Source organism: Cebidichthys violaceus, unplaced genomic scaffold, assembly GCF_023349555.1.
Source record: "Cebidichthys violaceus isolate CVI_PGR_0920_01 unplaced genomic scaffold, fCebVio1.0.p SCAF_28, whole genome shotgun sequence".
Taxonomy (NCBI): Eukaryota; Metazoa; Chordata; class Actinopteri; order Perciformes; family Stichaeidae; genus Cebidichthys; species Cebidichthys violaceus.
This window is the reverse complement of record NW_027176461.1, coordinates 1975028-1996707: the sequence shown is the minus strand read 5'-3', so window position 1 is coordinate 1996707 and position 21680 is coordinate 1975028. Positions and strand designations below refer to the sequence as shown.

The 21680-nt window shown below is 43.2% G+C and overlaps 1 protein-coding gene across 7 annotated transcripts in view; it reads right to left on the bottom strand.

Annotated features, from left to right (window-relative positions):
* The window catches only part of actn1 (actinin, alpha 1), a 52899-nt gene extending 32085 nt beyond the window's left edge, over positions 1-20814 (bottom strand). For 3 of the 7 annotated variants that reach the window (XM_068721817.1, XM_068721819.1, XM_068721820.1), the window contains exon 1: positions 20375-20812. In XM_068721817.1, the coding sequence (XP_068577918.1) occupies positions 20375-20482 (108 nt within the window). In that variant the 5' untranslated portion in view covers positions 20483-20812. Of the gene's footprint in view, positions 1-20374 lie in introns of all 7 variants that reach the window. The other 4 variants (XM_068721822.1, XM_068721824.1, XM_068721818.1 and 1 more) reach the window with 2 other exon arrangements.
* Positions 20815-21680: the final 866 nt, after the last annotated feature.

Sequence of the window (21680 nt, the reverse complement as noted above, 5' to 3'; positions counted from 1 at the left end):
GTCATCATATACTCTTACAGTATCATCAGATAAAGTGTAAGTAACGATCACGTGTGAAGATTTTTATATTCAAGCTGTTTATTATATCAGCCAGATTATCTACTTCTGTATCATTTTGGAATTTCCTCAACTTCCAGGAATGACTTTTGACAAACTTCAGATCTAAGAAAAATGGTATAAACGTATTTGACACAACAAAATCAACATCAACACCGAGAGATGATGATCCTTAAGATCGTATCGGGGCCAGCCAAGGCTTATTTTAAATTCCAGTATCGGCGATAGCTAAGGCCATCTAAATCTGATCCCGTCTTTACTTAAGACTGTACAATCAGTGCGTTTGTAGTTTCAGTGAGTATTGGATCGGGGTTGGTATTAGCGATATAAAAGGACTCCCCTATTAAGAGCGTTTTTCCAAGTTGTTTCAAAGCTGCTTTGCTGCTGTTGGTGGACAAATCCATCTCTCTGCCTCTTTTTCAATAGATTTCTGTCTGTATAATTGTTCAAAGGTGGGTGCAACATGGCGGGGTTCGTAACTGCTCTTAAGGGGACTGCCACAAAACATCTACCTATTGTCTTGGATTAACTATAAAAGAATGGAACCCAGTTTTAAAACAGCAAATCAAACGCCAGGATGTGATGCACATCACGAACAGCTGTTCAATAGTGTGCAAGTGTTCCGAAAGCATCAGAGCAGCTTACAGACTCTTTGTTGTATAAATACAGTACTTTACTGTGTGTAGTGTGTGCCGTACGATCCCTCTGAACACTATGTGATCGTGTTCTCCGCGTACAATTTGTGTCAGAGCCGTATGTACTGTGAATCTCTGTAAGCTGTTAAAATGTCTGCTCTAGAGTCCCGGAGACCAGTTCCTGCTCATCAACAACGTGCCAGTGAGAATCATTCTCATAGCTGTGACTTAAACACCGTCTGTTTCGGCTTCAGTACAACACGTCTCGTAACGGAGCAAAGTGAAAGCACGACTGACTGACTGTCCGTCTGTCTGCGGGAGGAGCCGGAGGGTCGTAAATTTTGAGAGCCCCTCTGCTCTGCTCTGCCTCCTCCCTCACTCGTCTCAGCCTCCCAGAGCCGAGGCGGGCTGTAAAAACAACGGGGGTCAAGAGGCAGAGGAATCTGCTCCGCATCAATGTTAGGGAAAGTTGCCAGTCAGCGTCATTATGGCAGCATTTCTCCCATCGCGACTACCAAACGCAAAGCTCAGCAAACAAACTACCTGAAGAGACAACTAGTCCAAAAGTCTAATACCCAAATATTTAATATAATATAAAACACAGGAAGGCTACAAGTCTTAACATTTGAGAAGCTGAAACTTGTGGTTGTTTGGCATTATTCAATTATCTATATAGTTAAAGGAATAGTTCAACATTTTTGGGAGATACACTTGTTCATTTTCTTACAGAGTTCAATGAGACACCCATCACCACCCATGTCTGTGTGCTGAATATGAAGTTAGAGCCAGCAATCTGTTAGCTTAGCTTAAAAACTGGCATACAAACACTTTGTTTTTGTACAAATTGAACAAACAAGTTATGAAATGTTCATTAGTGATATTTAGGGATCCTGCTAGGTTGATTTTGTCAGCTTTGCACAGACCAGAAGTACTAATAGTGCATTAGATAATACAATAAGCTTATATGTCTGACATCTTTTATACACTGTATTCAATATTTATGTTATTGTGTATCATATATTCTAGATTTTCTGTTTTAAATGGAAAGCGGCTTGTTTTTTTTCCAGTGCTGTGGTTCTGATAGAGATGAAATTTTAACTTGATCTCAACAGATTTACCACCATGACATGTAATGTGACACGTTTGAAAACACAAGATAAAGCTAGGAAGTTAACTAAACGTGAAATCAGCCATCGACTGTCAGCACAAAGACACAGATTAAAAAGAAGTAAAGTAAACTGAACTACCTAATCTGAATACATTGTGATAATGAAAACAGCTTCCTGACACATAAAAGGATCACATACAGTTTTCTTCTGTTAAAACGCTCTCCTGTTCCTTTCTCCCACCTCTCACTCAGCTCCTGCCCCCCCCCCCCCATCCCCTCCCCACTCCATTAATCAACCTCAGCTAGGAAAATATTTCCTGCTTCTCTGCCAGGTCCATATTAGTACAATCCTTTCACTGAAACAAGCCAGCTCATGAGTGCGAGTCCCTGCCATATCCGAACACACGGGCAGGCCGACAAGTCTAAGGCCGAGAGGAAAGGCAGATACTGCTGGCAGAGCGTCCGACACAGGAAGGCGGTTTTCAACACCGCGGCCAGTTTCTCCAGCTCAGGGTACCGGAGGGCCTCTCATGTCCCGGCGAAACCCCACAAACAGGCAGATATATTGAAAGAAAAACGTCTACATCTTTCCAGCGTCTCCTCCGATAAAGCAGAAGAATCAAAGAATCAAATCCACAAGATTAAATCCTAACGCCACCCACAGCTCGAGCACGATTGAAAACTTGTCTGAATGAGTTGAGGAGGGAAACCGTTGGGAAGCCGTTTCTCGGCTGTTAAGTCTATTTCGGCTGCCTTCGTCTCACTCGGGCTCGTGGGGGCCAGAAAAAGTGCTGGTGGAAAGAATTTAGTGGTGCCAGGAAAACAGAGCTGCTAACAGCTACGGCACCTTCCTCCCTCTCAGACTCCCAGATGATTTCCTGATGTGTGATGGATCGTGGGCATCGCGTTCAACCAGAGGAGTTCACTGAGAGCGCGCCATGATATAAAATGGCCCTCCTGGAGGGAGGGGGGGGGGGGGGGCTGTGCATGCCTTGCTCAAGGGCGATGTCAATGGTAAACGATACAGAATGGAAGACATTTTGGCATTTATTCCTGCCAAGACTTTCCAGACTGATCTGAAGCATTGTAGTCATGCCAGCATTCAAAACAGCAAAACTGATGCAGCAAAAAAATCAACATATTTCCATAAAAATCACTGCTATCTGTGGATGTACTTGCAGAAATACAATTAATTCAACACAAATTTGCGCTCTTGACCAATAGCAAGCCGCCTTGAGAGTGCTGACTTTTAAGGGAATGGAGAGCAGAAAGTTTCTACAATGGAGGAAGCTATTGTAGCTTATTATCTGCGCTGAACCACCTCATTTTAGTTGATCCCTCCTTTGCTGGTTTATAGACAGGTGGTATTTTTAGACACAGTCCTGGAAGTCACACTAAAACAAAAATCCGCCTCTTTAGACCTGCACAAATATGAAGAATTCTAATCAAGAAAAAAGCAGCACAGAATACACATTTGTAATCCAACGCGTCCAACCTACATACCACTCGTCATCTGGAGTTTGTCAGTGTTGCCATGACAATAAGTAAATCTTAAGTTTGCCTGTTGTTGTAACTTTGACACCTACTGCAACGTGACTGAGTCAGAAACAGAATAACTTGATTTATGATGCCTCAACTTGGTACATAAACAAAAACAAAAACTTCCAAAACAAGCTAGAAAAGTGCAGGTGTTGGAAAAAAAAGATGTGATGATGCTCGCATTTCTGACAGTGGTGTCAGCTGATATAGATATGTGTAACATCCTAAAATAAAAATGAACCGTCAACCAGAAAAAGAAGCGAGAGGGGAATCAGAATTGACACCGGAAGTCTGGCAGACTGAAGAGAAGAGGATCAGGATTCTGCTTCCTTCAGTTCAGAGAGGCGGAGCGGCCGTGAGCTGCTGTCTGGATGCTCTGCAGACCGCTGTGCTGCGGCTCCGTGCATCTGGCAAGCAGAGAGACTCGAAAACGCAAATTCCACCTCAGCAGTTGAGTGGGAGGCGAGAGAGCAGAGAGGCATGATGCAAAGTCTGAGAGGAATGATGGCAGAGGGCAGAACAACTACTGTACATTATTTCTGAGGCAGTGTGTTCCCAGCATAATCTGAGCGTTATTAAGCTTATTTATTATATATTTGCATTTTTTATTTGCAAATGAGCACTTAATGACAAGGACAGCATTCTTTACTGCACATTTTCCATAAAATCAATTACTTTCAATGAAATTGGAGCAATCAGGAAATCCAAACCAAAGCTTTGGCATTGAGCTCAATTTCTGTCAACTCTGACATGTGAATCTGAGCCGAGCCGAACCGAAAACCATCCAATTTCATAAAACTCTGTTCTGCAGGAGTTAAAGAGAGATGTGGCACGGACTGCAGTCAGTCATGAGATGGTACAAATATGCTTCTTAAATTAACAATGTTGTCTTATTGTCTGGTTAAGCGAAAGAGAGCAAAAGTCGTCACTACATCACCGTGTTTCCATCGGCTGTTGTCGTGAGGACACAAATGAGTTTTGTCGTGCAATTTTCTGACCGAGACTAAATCATAATATACCATCACATAAAACGGGTAACAACAGGGCTCAAAACTGCCATTTGTCTGCGCACTCTTTCTCTTTTGACCACAAACTGATGCATTGCTGAAACAATGGTATGAGGCTCCTACGAATCACCTCCTACGGTGGCTCACAGCAGACAGAAATAATACATTTTATAACCACAGTTTTTGTTTAAGGGTTATTTCATTTTTTTCCTACAATTTGGGTCTTATTTTTGCAGTTCCAGCAATTATTCCTATCAGTAATAATATGATTATACCAACCACATTAACATCTCTAAACAGCTCAAAATAAAGTGGTTTAGATAATCTGCCTACACAGTCGGCTTGTTTACAACCTGCCTGATCATGTTTCCTGCCCTAATGGAGTTTGTTGTCATTCAATATTTTCATAAGCGATGAAAAATGATGGCCAATGTTGCAATAAACCAGAATATTCTATATCTTTCAATGGTATTTTTGGGGGACAAAACGTGTGGCCCTGAGACAGGAAAACAGAAGGCGATCTACTGCCGTCCACAGAGACAACCCAACATGTAGAGGTTTACACCTCGAGCCCGAACAGCACAACACCGCTGCTCTAAAACACCACCGCTCCATCCATCCTGCTCAGATTGAGTCATGGACACAACAATGTGACCTTTCTGCCTCCTCAACCTGCTGGAGGGATGATGGGGAAATGTGTCTCTCTCTCTCTCTCTCTCTCTCTCTCTCTCTCTCTCTCTCTCTCTCTCTCTCTCTCTCTCTCTCTCTCTCTCTCTCTCTCTCTCTCTCTCTCTCTCTCTCTCTCTCTCTGTGTGTGTCTCCGTCTCTCTCTCTGTGTCTCTCTGTCTCTCTCTGTGTGTCTCTCCGTCTCTCTTTCTCTCTGTGTGTCTCTCCGTCTCTCTTTCTCTCTGTGTCTCTGTCTGCATGTCTTTCTCTCTCTCTGTGTGTGTCTCCGTCTCTCTTTCTCTCTGTGTGTCTCCGTCTCTCTGTCTGCGTGTCTTTCTCTCTTTCTCTCTCTCTGTCTGTCTCTGTCTTTCTCTCTCTACACAGGAAGGACAGGAGTCTGAGGACCTGCCAACTAGCAAGGGGAGTGCGCTGAAAGGGTCAACGGTCATTGTTCATCCCCCTCCGTCTCCTTCCTCTAAAGCTCACTGGAGAGTACAGCCCGACTACACACACACACACACACACACACACACACACACACACACATCTCTGGTTCCAAAAACAGTAGAAGAGGCTGCCAGGCCTCTGTGTGTGTGTGTGTGTACAGAGGAGGATGGACCGCTGTACTGGCTCACTGCAGCTGGTCGGGTTTGTTGAACTGACACTGTCAGTATAATTATGGCTCACCTTATTCAGAGTTGCTCAGCTGGACGTTTCGCTCGCTTTTATGTTTCTCTCAGTTTCCACCACGAGTTTGGATGAACTTTCTAGATATTCGTGCCGATATGAAACAAAAATATACCTTGTATTTTTATATTACCAAGTTTTAACCCTTTTTTAAAATTCAACAAATTTTGACAAACTGCTCAATGCATCAGCATTAAAAACAGGAAGTATACCAAAATAGAGAAATAGACAATTTGGTTAAATCAGGAAGTATCTAAGAAAGAACACAAGCCTAAAGATGTGACCAAGCATTCTGCTAGGACTAACCTCTTGTTTTCATTAACGATTCATTATTTTTCTTGATTAATCGATTAGCTGTTTGGTCTATAAAACGTCCGTTTCCCATCTTTTTTGTCCAATCAACAGTCCAAAATCTAAAGACGTTCAGTTTGACAAGATATAAAACAGGGAAGAAGAAAATGCTCACACTTACAAGCACTTTTAGGGCATTTTTGCTTAGAAAAATTACTGAAGACGATTAATTAATTATCACAACAGTTGCTGGTTAATTTTCTGCTCATCAACTAATCATATAAATCGACTACGCGTTTCAGCTCTATGCCAACTTTTCCATGTGTACGCTATGGACATACGTTGGTTGGTTAGATGACCAGTCCTACAGTATGTACGGGTGACGGCTTCATCACCTGTGTCGTAAGATGCTTCATTAATTACTGAACCTCGCAGAACTTTTTTGTAAAGGACTCAAGGACTTCTCAAACCCATAGGAATTTAATTTGAATTTTTAGTGACGATCTCAAGGTTTCCAATTACACTAAATATGTCACACTGACTCGGCATTTAATATTAATCAAAATGGAAACAAAATATCTAGAATTTTCAATTTCATTCACAAAAAAATGGCTGAATTGATGAAGCTGTTGACATTGCTTTCTTTCTTGAATTTGTGTTGCCCTCATCTCAGTTCAGAGAAGTGGAAGCGTTCTTTCCTCCAGCCTGCAGTCATGATGGAGTGCAACAGTCTCTCAGGTGCAGCATCCACCCAACTAGGCACTCAAACAGGCTGTTACTGCAAACTGCCGACTCAGCACAGCCATCCCATTACACTTATCTATCGCCTTGGCTGCTGCTTCAGTGCACACACACACACACACACACACACACACACACACACACACACACACACACACACACACACACACACACACACACACACACACACACACACACACACACACACACACACACACACACACAAAAATGCACCCCGGAGCGTGAACACAGAAAATAAAATATGCTAACACAGACACACACACACACACACACACACACACACACACACACAATACAGCTCGTCTGCATGCAGCAAATACACTTCCATCACGTGCACTTGCACACGTGCATGCAGACACACTCTCCACAGTTGGAGCGCGTGCTGACGGAGCAGCAAGACAGCCAAAAAGTGCAGATTGACAAAGAATAGCAGCCATTGTTACCAGTCCACTGATATTTACTCTCTCGTGGCCTTGATGCATATTCATGTGTGTGTGTGTGTGTGTGTGTGTGTGTGTGTGTGTGTGTGTGTGTGTGTGTGTGTGTGTGTGTGTATTACAATGAGAAGTCAAAGAGTGGTAGTAGCTCTTTCCTCAGCCGAGTTCATTTAACAAAGAGTGGCTCGTCTGTGAAAATGCCGCAGAGCACCCAACACTGGGCGGTTGCTATGACAACCAACACAAGCCCGGAGACCCGCAAACAAACAGCTTGGCTCTTAAAAACCCACGAACACGGCTCCCCAAGCGCTCACACACACACACACACACACACCCCACGCAACACAAGTTTACTACCACGAAAACGTCTGTGACGGCGAGAGTTCGCCTGGAGCTTAAATTCAACGACTTTCAAGGGAGGGTTTGGTGGAGCTCAAGGATCTCTAGTTCAAGTAATCTCACTAAAAGCATTCTGAAACGACCGCTGATTCAAATATCCATCATGTTTGGATTTTCAAAAGGATGTGATGGTGGCATTTCCAGTTGTGTGTGTAACTAAATACATTTACTTAAATATCAAAAGTACATGTTATGCACAATAGCCCCTTTTAGAGTGTTATATCATTATGGATTATATTATAATTATTGATGCATTAACTTGGCAGTAGCATGTTGATGTTGTAGCAGGTAGCAATTATTGATTACTTTACTGTCCTAAATCTATTATAACGGCTCTCATACAGCGGTTACACCCAATAACGCGGCTCCACTCACAACGGCGGCGGCGCGGAAACGTAGCACGAACCTCCAGTTCCCCCTCAGGTAGACACTGTTAGCACTGTTAGCATCGTTAGCTGTGAGCTGCAGGCCTCTTTAAAGTACATTTTGATGATAATACCTTTTACATGTAGTATTACTTCATTTCAAGGAATCCACCACCACTGAAAACAAAGTACTCTTCATTTTATTTTTCTCACATCTGAGGATTTTCAAGCTTCAGCGATGTTTTATCTCCTCCGTTAAGCTTCCTTATTTGGTGGCAAATGTCTAACTGAACATGACACAAGTTGATAGGAAGATGAAGCACTTCTGCTGATCTCACAACACACAAATTGGATGCAAATGCATGTGCAGATGTTATTCAAATAGAGCCCAGGCATCAAAGAGGCCATGCTGAGCAACAAGCCCAGGGTGAGCATGTATCTCTCCGCTTCACCGGTTTAAAGCGCGAGTGTCCCGCTGCACAAAGGCCAGTCTGTAGAGAGCCCTGTTCTCTGGACTGTTAAGTGTCCAAGCCGAAGCTGCAGCTCCGCTTTATGGTCCTTAACAAACACGGAGCACTGTGTGCACAGAAAAACACACAGCTGCTGGGTGAACATTATATAGACCTGAAGTTCTACTTCAATATTATCAGCCCAATGTAGATTGTTGGCAGCAAGGGAAATTAAGTAAAGTAAATTCTAAAGCAGCACGTCGATTAGAAAGTTGTTTACTCGATGTAATAAATGAAACTTTACAACAGAACCTTATTTAACAATGGACAGATGGATCTGCACAAAACAAAGAGAAACGGGATTTATTTTTTCGCTCAACTGGAATAAAGTTGCTTCACAGCCGTAGCTCCTGAGTCATGCTCTCTAGCAACAGGCAGATGCCAATCTAAATAGTATGATGGGAAGTACAGTGGCCTATTCACCGGAGTCATAACACAGTAGTCATGAGTCAGCTCCAGCTCGGTTTGCCCGCAGTGGTCGTGTGATGGGAAGTGTGCGGCCCGGTCGAGGTTTGTGCCGGAGCAGCGTTTTCTCACTGCTGACCGTCACCTGACTCAAGAGAAATGCTGAGCTGGGAGGAGCGACACTGCCCTGGAACAAAGCACGCTTTCAACACATTTACACATCAAGTGCACTGTACATATAACTGCTAACGCCTGTGTATGCATGTGCTACATTTCCATCCACCAGGATAGGCATTATCAGGAGCACAGAAGCAATATTTTCTGTTAAAAACAAATACACTTCCTGTATCATGGAAAAAGATAATTAATTCTGATGGTGTCCATAAAATGACTTAAAAGATATTCTACGTTTTCTATATCTAAGTACTCAGATCTTTTACTCAAGTAAAAGTGTAAAAATTAAAATACTAAGTAAAATCCTCAAATATTCCTTCAGTAAAAGTACAAGAGTAATGGTGTCAAAACATCCTTAAAGTACCAAAAGTAAAAGTGCTCCTTACGCAGAAAGGCCCGTTTCAGAATAATGTATATTTTATTATTGGATTAAAATAACTATAATAATTTCTTTAATGTTGCAGCTACTAAAAAAGGTGGAGCTCATTTTTCTATATTTTAACTTCAACCTGACCAGAACACAGAGGTCTGTCTGTGCCCAGTTTAGATGTGGCATCTTGTCTCTGGCAGTCTGTTTACAGACAAAGTGTTTCACATCAGTTTGTGTTAAATGGTTACCAACAGCGTAGGAGGGTGTTTGATGTTTGATGTGTTAAAGGCCTCAGATGGGCCTAAGTTATGTTTTCTAGCTCAAATGTAGAAAATGGATTGTTTTTCATATTTGCTCTGACATTGTTGGACTTTGAGGAGGTGTATTGTGTTTGTTCTTTCTCTCTCATTATGTTATTGCTCCAGCTTGTTATGTCTGCCGTGCCTTGTAAGCCCATGTGAGCTGGGAACCTTTTGGGGATTGTTGCTTTGGCCTCAGAGTCGCTTATACATGGGGATCCAAACACAAAAAAATGAAGCTTCCCGATCATCAGTTACACATGCGAGTAAAAGAGAGAAGCGGTAACATTTTCAGTTCAGCAAATTAACTTCATGTGAAAGTCGGTTTCAGGAGAGACGAGCATCCAGGTGTCACATCAACTGAAACCTTCATCACAAGGTACCGTGGCCACTTTACTTCCTCCGACCTGAACGCAAAATTTGTTTCACAGAATTATCAAGGTGTTCATACTTCCAGCTAGAAAAAAAAGGATCGGCATGAGAACTGAAAATACACTGAATGAGTCACTACATACGCTCTATGGCCAACACCACTGACCAGATCAACACACATACAGAAACAGTAGACCAATCAGAGCCTTGTAGGCGGGATTAACAATCGGGATGATATATTTCTATAGTCAGCTGTAGCTGTAGCTGTAGCTGCATCCACAAAAATCAATTGACAAGGTGACAGTCAAGCGTGGATGAGATTGATAAAATCGACACAGCTGTAAAGGTTGTTCTAGATACGCTGTCTGAGTTGTGTTAAAAAAAACAAATAACATGTGGACACACATGAGGACACAGCTGAGTTCTGATCTGGCGCATCTGATCACAGAAGTCGCTTTGAAAAGACAATTGCAGCCATGGCCTAAGTCAATTTACTGTAGAGAAATAACTCCTGAATCAGCATTTGCTTGGTTAAACGATTGGTTAAAGTGGTGCAACACGAAAAGCTGTTCTGCTTCTACCCCGATTAAGAGAAATCTGGTCAGGATGCAGAGATCAAACTCTGATGAAGAAATGAGCGTACGTTGCTCTTTGTGCAAACTGATTCATGCATATGCAATATATTTTAAAGTGCCATTACATTCAAGAGTAACGTTTTCAAGGGAAACAAGCAGCGGTGCTTCTTCACACAGCAAAGGCCATTTAATGGGCGAGACCATTGTTTAAAGCATCATTTACATTGATATTGAGAGGAGATGCTGGAGGATCCATGTGATTCAACTCTGTGAATGAATGATCGATGGATCACATCTAGTGTTTGTGTTGCAGTAATTAGTCGGAGCAGCACATTACTGCTTTTCTTCTGAAAGAACCACCTCAGCTGGACCGTTTCCTTGGGGAAACCTTGTGCAGCTTGGACTATTTTAGGAAAGTGGAATATTCAGTTTTGTATTCATGCCAACCAACAATAGAGACCATGCTGCAGGGTGTCGAAGGTGCACAGTAGCAGCTTCACCCAAATATGACCTGAGCTACAGAGTGACATGACTTTTAAGGTTGTGAAAAGGGAAACTGTATTTTGTGCTGTGCAAAGAAAAATCTTGTGGGCATCTGTGTTTCTTCTCTGGGCTGGATCAGTGGAAGGTCACAGAGGTTGTAATTATGACGGACGAGAAGGAAGCGCTCAGGCAAAGTCATGAAGAATCGAAGAAGAAGAGCTCTCCGTCGAGCTCATCGCAGCCTTTCTGAGTGAACCACAGCTACAAAACTTGCGGCTAAACCGGCTGCTTTGGCACAGTTTGTACCCCACCAGTTTGTGTCCGTCCACCAGCTGCAGCACCTGCCAGCACTTCACACAGCTCAAACCACTCGGCCACCCCGCCGCTCTGCCAAGGGCTCTCCACTACAAACAAGCAGCAGGCCGGCTCTGCACCTTGTGCCGGGTTACCAGGGCCGGGGGCAGTCCGAGAGGAGGTGTCCGTTACAACTTGTAACGAGATCTGCCACGAGCACTTTACGCTGTTTACCGTCGCAAATCAAGTGACGTGAGGAGCGTGCAGACTAATCCTGCAGCTATGAAACAAAGTAGTGCAAAGGAAAAGAGATGTAGGTCAGCATCTTGTCGCTGCTGCGGAGTTTAATTGTGCAGACCGTCTCACAAAGAGCCATTGGCGCGCGATGCAACTTGCCTTCAGGGAGTCAAACTCCAACTGATCATGAGCGCAGACGGAATCGGGCGATCGATAGCGGCCTCTGATTGAAAGTCAGACGTTCAATACTTGTCCCACTTTAGAAAAGTGGAAGAGTGCAGCAGAACAAATAGCCTCTGGCCTCGGAGTCCATCCGAACACAAGGACTCAAGGACTCACTAACGCAGATTGATAGATTGATCTATTTCCAACAATATCATCATTCCAGGTCCACAACATTGGCTTTATCTCCTTTCTGTGCACTGTGGCTTTAATCGTCCTTCAACTCACTCCTTGCCTCTAACATGGGCCTCCTAGGAAGGCTGATTCACCACATTGAATTGAACTCCCTCTGAATTAGACGTAATTGCCTACAGTGTAAATAAAAACCCCAAGAAACATCCTGTCTTCATTGTTCAAATGCTGCAATTGCCTATTTATTACACACTGAGCAAATAATAGTGACGCACCACACTGTGCGCAGTGGAAGACAGGCGGCTTCCTGATAAGGCTGGAGGGAGATTTCAACGCTGAAAGCAAGGAAAACACTTTTTCCTTACATCCATCGCCGCCCACTCAGCAAAAAGAAAGGGAAGAGTGAGGAAAAACTGATGAGAGAGGAACCACTCTCTGGTATAGGAAACATTTTCAGTACTTTTGTTTTTACAGGTCTTAATGTTTTTCACTAATTCACATGACATAACAGCATTTTAACCTCCACTTAGTCCGTGTCATGAAAGCTCTCACAGTTCCACTCTCCAAGAGTCGACTCTTGCGCTGCATGGGAAGTGATGCTTTGATACGTTTCCGGCATAAGCAGCAGCGGCTGATTTTGGATAAACAGTAGAAGAAGAGCTGGGTAATTAGTGTGAGCGGTGGTGACCACCACGGCAAAGAGAAGTCAAACTTCACCAAGAGAAAATACAAGAAACCGTTTGGATTTTGATCTCACAGGTTTCCACTTTAACAAGGTCCTCTCTCGCTGACGGCACTAAATAAATGCATCTAAACGTTAGGCTCACTGAAAACATAATGTCTAGTTTTCTGTTTCCTCCAATGTTTGGGAAATGGGTTTATTTGCTTTCTTGCAGTGATTTAGATAATAAAAACAACAACACTACATCTGTTCGTTGAACATGAAGCCACAGCCAGCAGCAGGTTAGCTTAGCTTAGCTGTAACTGAAAACAGATGGAAGCAGCTAGCATGGCTCTGTCCAAAGGTAACTAAATAAAGTAAATCAACCCACTAGCATCTCTTAAGTTCACTAAATAATAGATTATATGTTGTTAGTTTAATCAGTGTAAAAATAACAATTTGCTGTTTAGGCTAGCTGTTTTCCTCCGTTTCCTTTAAGCTAAGCTAAGTAGCCTTATATCTAACAGACAGACTGGTATGGACTGGGCTATTAGTAAAGTGATGTCATTACTTTTAATATGCAAGAGTAATGGATTACATTGTTAACAGAGCAGGTATGTTGGAGGAGGGAAACACCCTGAAGCAACTTTAGAGTAAAGAGTCATTTGATAGCTCGGTGATGATAAATTATTGACTCCCGGTTGACAACGTGACAAAGGATGGCCTCCTGAACACGCTCTCTTTGTGCAGAGACCTGAAAGCTCCTCTGTCTGAACCTCTTCTTCCACTCACTGCCTCCTCTCTCCCCCCACCCCCTCGGAGCTCCACCCACATAGCTACTGAATGGAAAGGTGTGCCTGTTGCCTGCCTGTATCTGTTTACTCAAACCTGCTTTCACGTACATGAGACGCGCCGCAGCTGCTCCTGTGGGGAGGCTTAGAGCTAATACACTCACATGTTCATAGCCCCTCCGAGTACAGAGCGAGCCCCCCCCTCCGGCTTTAAAGAGAGGCTTCGCAGCGAGCACATGCACTTGAGAATGCATGTGGCTTGATTAATAGCATTAGCGGAGGAAAGACCCGGCTACATCCTTCCCATGTGGTGCAGGAAAATTCCTTGGGAACATGCAGACAGATCCGTCTATAAACCCCCTCTGGGTCGTATGCGATTGAAGACATGTGACCATAAGTGTGTAGCGGTTCCAGACATGTTCGAGCATTAAGCAGGTTTTTTTTTTTTTTTTTGCACAGCACTCTTTGCTCCTCAGGAAATGCACCTTGACCCCAAATCCCATGGTGGATGTGGAATCCAAAAAAAGCTCCCCTTCTGGAGTCTCAAATCTGCCACCAAGCAAATATAAAACCCCAGCGTGTGCAGGATGAGTTGTTCATTATGAGACGATGATGCAAAGCAGTCAAACGTATCCAAGCCCCAGACAAAAAAGGTTTTCATTTCATCGCACTATTGGCCTGTTTTAATGACCTATAACTGAGAGCTGGGAGCTGATTTCTGTATACGTTTCTAAATTTGGAGCTTCAGCCTGAGAAAATAAGCTATGCAAGAATTTGCATCGGGGCCCTGGCATTTGGGAGCTGTTCAGATAAGAGCCTGGTAAATGCTCACATTTGACTTTTCAAACAGTGAATTCTAAAAAAACAAAACAAATGCTTTGTGCAGCTTGATGAGGAAGAATTAGCTTTCACCTTCCCCAAACAAATAGAAAGGGAAACTATTCAGAATTGCAACTTAAGCATGAAAATGCTTTCCAGACCAAGAATGGATTATGAGGAGTTCAACCTTCTCTCTCTCTCTCTCTCTCTCTCTCTCTCCGGACATTAAGGTTACAGCTGGGACTTGCTTTCTTAGTCATTGGCACTGAAACAAGTATCTAAACCCAAAAAAGAGTTGTGGTGCAAAACTCTAAGGAGCTGCAGTTTACCAAAAAGAATGAAAACTTGTGTCATGGATGTTAAACTTGTTGCACTCGACTATTGAATCGCTAAAGATGAAAAACAACCTGTAGGATAAGCGTTTTGGGCCGTCCCATTGACTTTTCTTGAGTAAACACTGCCACCAGCTCTCAAACTAGAAAACCTCAGCACACCTCAGTGGAGGACAACATCCCTCTCGGAGACGTGGAGTCGTGTAATGTAAGAGTCATTAGACGCAGGTCAGTATCTTCTGACACTCTATACATCAAGCCAGGAGCTTCAGGCTATAAAGAGTAGACGGTTTCCTCCCGATTAGAAGCTTCTCATGAGCCGCGCATAACAAGATGTTTCGGTTAGTAATGAAACGTGCTCCATCAGAACCCCGATCGTGTTCAGGCAGGGTTGAATTATTGACGGACAGAAACCAAAGAAGGGATAGGATGAGGGCAGAGGGGTTAGAAAAGTGAGCTGGACTCCGGTTTGAATCCCAACTGGGACAAATGTAGCAAGGAAAACCCGTTCAAGTGCTCCGGTCATCTAGTAGTTCATGTTTTTGATAGAAATCATTTATTTGTATTCAATAAGGTGGAATTGCATTGATTTCAACAGTATAAATGGCATTATTAATATTGACAATGGTTATTACGGCTAAAAATGACGTAGAAAATTATATATAATGAATTTTTCTCAAAAAATGCAAGGCCCCATTTTCATCAGCCATTAAATTTGAGTCTTGATGATGGGCTTATCCTTAATTAATCATGTTAAAATGCTCAGATCTGATTGGTTTTAAAGTTTACTTGCTTCCAAGATTCACAAAAGAATACATTTCCATCCAAAACGAACATCTATCGGTGATTACTAACTTTTAGAAGCTAGTGTAAGTCCATAACGGCGTCAACTAAATGCTGATTTAAGACAATCTGCATCTCCATTGTACGATTGCTGAATTTGATAAAGTTGGACTCCACCTCCCCCCCCGGCTGAGCTGTGAGCACAAGCATAAAACTTCCTCCGATGGGACGAGTGGATGGCTGGATGCTCCTGGGCCCTCTCAGCTGTGGTGTCGGCCCGTGACCCCATCAATCAGGACAAACGAGACGGGGCCCTGACGGCGTGACCGGGGCGGGATGATCGGTTCGCCAGGGAGCTCCTGTTGGGATTTATAGCCCGGCTGTGTTAACCTCGACAGCGAACGGACACCGGATTATCAGCACTCCAGACTTCTATTAAGATATCTTTCAGTTTTCTTACTTCTTACTATTTCACAGACAATATCAGCCGCCCTGACAGATGACTAAGTGAGTGAGAAACGAATACTGAGTCGTCTCTGGCCGGGACAGAAAGTTTCTCATTTCCCTGAAGCGTCTTTTGCTCAGACAGAGGAGGCATCTGGGACACAAGGCTGCTTCACGTTCTCACCTTTCCTTAAAGGAATACGTTGACTTTTAAAAAAAAATTAAAAATACGCTCATTCACTCTTCTGTCGAGAGTTAGACATTGTACGTTGAATATAAGGTCACAGCCAGCAACGTATACTCGTACAAAAGGTTTCTACGATGTTACATATCACATTTCGGAAAAGATTGTATAAGTTATGTGACAAGTCAACATTTACTTTGGGTTTCACATGGGACACGTTCAGCTGTCTCCTGGGTGAAAGTCTTGGGTTTTTAGACCCCCCGCCCCAGGTCTTCCTCCTTACGCAGACTTTGTCGCTCTTTATAGAGAACAAGAAGCGAGGTCCCCCTTCTGGTGTCCCCCATTTGAAACTTATTTCAGAGAAATATGTACGGTAGTCAATGGCAAGAGACAATTATTGTTTTTATCCCATTTGAGTTGAATTACACATATGATGTTTGTCAATTTAAAAGATAATTTTGGAAGTCAGGAAAGTCTAAGTTTGTATTTTCAGTCATAACCAAACACAACTTTATTGATGTGAAAAATTGCCTTTTAAATCGTCTGCCTAACTTAGAGACAGTTTTGGTTATTTCACATGAGAAGTTTTCTGCATCTTTTGTTTTCTCATGATGCCAGGCCAAGTTTTCACTGTTTAACCTCATACTAAACAACAACTGAGGATGTTTTTTCAAAACTGTAACTCTAATACGTAATATTAAACAGAAACATCTCTGAATATAGTCAGGGGGTTTTCAGCAAATTAGGGAAGAGGAAGTGTTTTCTGCCACATTAAACATTGTTCTCAACTTTCCCAGGAGATCTGAACTGATGACCTGCAGATCACTAAACTGCTTCCATAATCCGAGATTCACTTTTAGTGACCTAAAATAGATAATGTGAGTTTAATCAAGGTCTCAATATAATAATGGAAAACATCACATGACAAACAGCCAGACAGTTCATTGAAAATGGGGCGGGGGGGGGGGGGGTTGACACACTCTTCCGCACGCTCATGTTTTATGTAGTGAAAAGAAGCAACATTTCAGCACATAACGCCTTTATCAGGGTGGACAGCAGAGCCACCTGCCACAGAGAGAGAGGGGAGATTCACTCTTTCCACATTCCCTGCTTTGTCAAAGCCGCTCTGTGACGCTCTTCTTCTTTTGTTGAGAGAGAGCTGCACAAGGTGCATCATGGGAACAGAGGAATCTGATGACGGGAAGCATTTTGTGAGGTGGCCGGAGCTGACATTACACATCCTATTATGCAATTCAGTAAACAGCTGCCGTCACACACTCATTCATGCGTTGAGTCGTTAAAAAGGTTCCGACAACAGTTTGTCTTCCTTCCTGAATATTAATATGTACGCAGATACAGTAAGTGGTATTTTCTCACATTAGATGTCGGTCAGGATGCTCAGTTTGGACGCATGCGGCCAGAGACAGCCCTGCCCAAAGGGAGCGCTGATTAGTCAAAGTGGGGAGTGTTAAGTGTTGACAAGTCTGATGACGGAGTCGCTCAGTGGACACTTCCTGCTCATCTGTCACAGAGAAAGACAAGTTTCTACACAGCCTTCTCTAGTCTTGCGTCACGATTCCTTGAAATGTATTGACCAACACACTTCTGCTCAACGTCCAGACCTTGATTGGTTTCCAAAAAGAAAAATGACTCCGTTATTTCATAAATTTGCTTTTTATTTTTCATTCCACTTAGTGTGTCAGAGAGAGACTCAGAAAAGAGGTCCGGTCCCCGTCTGCCACAACTGATTCTGAGACTCAAAGGCATGAAAAGGGGGGACAAAAAGTTTTTTTGGGGGGAAAAAAAGTGAACAAATTATCAGACTGATGAGGAGCGAGTGAATCTTATCTGTGACCTGACTCGCACAGTCTGAGCAAGGGAATGTGGGTGTGTGTTGGGAGTGTTTGGGAACACAGGGGCTGGGGTGTGAGGGGAAGTGGGAGGTTTACAGGCAGGGCCTGATCGAAGGTACTGCAGCTTATACCCTTATAAGGACAAACCTGGACAAATAAGCTACGGCAGCTAACACCTGAACTCCACCTTCCAGCTATAAAAACAGAAAGAAATGTTAAAGACTACGTGTGTTTAACAGAGGTGTGACGTGACTAATACATAAACAAAATCCCCTGTTTGTTTCGGTGGAACTATGTGTGGGCTGCAGCTTTAAGTAACATCTGGCGGAGTGTACCTGAGACACCTGGATCTGCTAAGACATTCAGATTCCAAGATAAGAGGATGCCAGCGCCTTTATGCCTGGGGGTCAGGTTAAGACTTGCACCGGACTCAAAATATTTTAAACACCCTCTGACATGCCAGGTTTGCGTGAGTCAAAGTGAATTGCAAAATGGAGCCAAGCGAAAAGTCCTAACCTGTGCAATTTGTATTTCTTGGTTAGTTTTTAGGGTTTTCTCCATTACTTTCATTCTTTGACAGTGTATTTCATCTCTTGGTTAAAACAGGTTTACTTTGGTCGTCAAATATTTGCCGTCGCTTCTTGACAAACAAACTAATAGTCTTAAGACTACAAGTAAAGCAACACACAGAGAAGATGACTGAACCAACAAACTTCTAAGGAAGCGCCTCAAAGAAGCTGGTTGATTCATTTAAACATGTCAGAATTTGAAATATCTACATGATTATGCTTTTCTTGATTGGAAACAATCAGCAAACATGAAAAGGCTTCTAGGTTATCTGCTCATCAGCAGCAAGAAGCTGATTGCTGAAGCTTGGAGGGACGAGTGTGTGTGTGTGTGTGTGTGTGTGTGTGTGTGTGTGTGTGTGTGTGTGTGTGTGTCTCTTCGCTCAGACTCTGAATGTGTTGTCTAGTCAGATCTCAACATAAACACTTATCGCTGCTCTCTGTGGAGAGAAACAGATGAATAAAACATCCCCTGCTCTCTGTAGGATGGTGAGATCAATGGGGGTCATCAGAGGAAAGTATTTCACTCATGATGGAAGGTCTGTGATCCAGGCTGGAGGGGAAGTGTGAGCTAAACTATCAGGTGTCACGTGCACACTTTTCTCTTCACAGCATGAAGAGTTTTTTTTTTTTTTTAAAAAAAGGCACTGCCCAGCCCTGCCTGCTGTCCACACCTGACATCAGCGCTGCATACCTTTCCCTTTATTTCCTTTCAGACCGGTAGCAGCCCGCCGATGACATAACCCAGGAAACTAGGAGCTGAGAGCTTGCAGAAACTTGGGGGGGGAGTTTTCCAACGGCAGCGAGAGGGGCCGATTATTACCATTTTTGGGCACGCTTGCTCCCATGCAAGCCCAGCCCAAACCGCAGCGCATACTCGGATTCCACAGCGCTTTTCTTCCCCGTTTTTTTTTTCTTCCAAAAGCGCAGGACAAACGTTTGGGGAGCAAGGGAGGGAAAAAAGTAACACCCCTTTCTCGAAACAGACCATTCATACTCTGTCTGGGAGCATACAAAAAGAGCAGCAGCTGTTGGACGCGTGTAGGTGATTTGGGCTTGTTAAATTAAAGACAATGTATGGATGTCCTACTGCGCTTTATTACAAAGATGACCCGTTTGCGCGCCGGGTTATGGAGTTTCCCAGTGGGAAAATGAACGCGGTAATCTGTTCAGAGATTAAAGAAGATCTAACTTCCAGACTGTGGCCATGATACATCAAACAACCTCCCAAATTAAAAACACACATTCAACATGTATGCAGACTCCGCGCGTAAATGCGCCAAAACAGCCAAATAAAAGGAGACGTAAAAGTAGTTATTGTGAGTTTAACCCCCTCCTCCCTCTCTCTCTCTCTCTCTCTCTCTCCCTCCTCACACACCCAAACACACACTCCAATCCCCCGGGTTGCGAAGCATGGCCTAATCCAGGTCGCATCATGAGCCAGATGACAGGAGGGGCCAGTCACACACCATAGGCAGTCAAGCGCATGGCTAACATCTGTTGCGCTGGAAAAGGTGGGCGTCCTGTCCAGTTTTTAATCGTTTTTCTGACCCCCTCTTTTTTTTTTTTTACCCCCCCCTTTTCTTCTCCTCTGTCCCTCCTGCTGCAGGATATTTCATAACGCTACACAAGATACGAGTGCGAGATCTGGGGGCGAGAAAAAGTTTCGGAGCTCACCAGATAAAAGTAGCTGAGAAACCCCAACAGGTGATCACCAAAGCGATAATGAGCTTAATAATTAAAGCAAAGAACCAGTCGGTTTGCTGCCTCTGAACTCATCAATCTGCGGCCAAAGCGATCACTTGTAATCAATGTGTGATAATAATATGAATCAGCTCCATCGTTATTATCAGCATCGCAAGCAACAGCCGCACTTCCGCACCTTTACACCGGAGGTAGAAGGAAGTCAGGCTCACCTTTCTCTGCTGCTTCTCCCATGCAGGATCCAGGAGGAGATCCCGATCCCAGTCATCTTCCTGATGCATGTAATCAATTTCGTCATCATACTGCTCCATATTATACATTTATCTATAAAGCTTTAATATAATATATATATATATAGACGCTCTCTGCTTCTCTTGTAAGCTGTGTCCACCCGGTCCTCGGCGCGGTGATGTTTTGCAGCGGTATATCAGCTCGGTCTACTCTCCGCCACGCATTCAAGACGGTGTGTGGATGAAATTAACGGTCCACCCCCGGCTTCCCTCTCTCTTTCTTTCTCTCTCTCTCTCTCTCTCTCTCTCTCTCTCTTTCACCCTCCAACTCTGCCTCTTTTCTCTCTCTATCTGCTCTAGTTTTTGACCAGCAGCAGTGTTCCGCGGTGGGTAGGCAGGTCTAGCGGAGAGGAGCGACGGACGCAAAAACTTTGCTTCAGACAAATTGAATCGATAACCGACCGAGGGATCTGATTGGACGCCGCGCGGGCGCACATGAACCGCCTTCTCATCGTGGATTGGCTGGTTCGGCTGTCAGTGCACAGGCTTAATATCCAAGGTTGCCCTGCTTAGGTTGATCCGACTGTTACTGTAACGCGTTACTTCCGTTACTTCACGCTGTGTAAGTAAATATCTTAAAGTTTTTAAGAACAAACAAAAAGAAAAAAATATGTTAATATTTGGGTTTTTATTTAAGTTGAGTAGTTGTTCTTTACTTTAGTAAAAATAACATTTACTCAAGTACTATATGTTACTGTAGAGTAATGTATATTAGACTATATTTATGGATTACAATTATTGACACATCAATGTATACTTTACTTTAGCCTATATACCTTCATCTGCTGGGTGAAGTGAAGTTTTGTCTTAATCTAAAATATTACATCATAATACATGTGTTATATTTTGTACCATTAATCCAAATATATTGCAAGTAACTACAGCTATCAAATAAAGGTACTGGAGTAATCTGAAATGTAGTGGAGTAGTAAAATACTGTGATGAAACTATCCAGCAGTATATAATGTAGTTAAACAACATTAAAATGATACTTACGAGTTAAAGAATCAGGAATAACATTTCACAGATATACTATATATAATAATAAAACTATTTAGAAAGGACCATTCTGCCGAACAAGTACTTTTACTTTAAAGGTGCAGTGTGTAGGATTCAACAGCATCTAGTGGTGAGGTTGCAGATTGCAACCAACTGAAACTTCTCCCAAGTGTCACGCAAGTATAGCAGAACTACGGTGGCCCACACGAAAACACGGAAAACACAAATG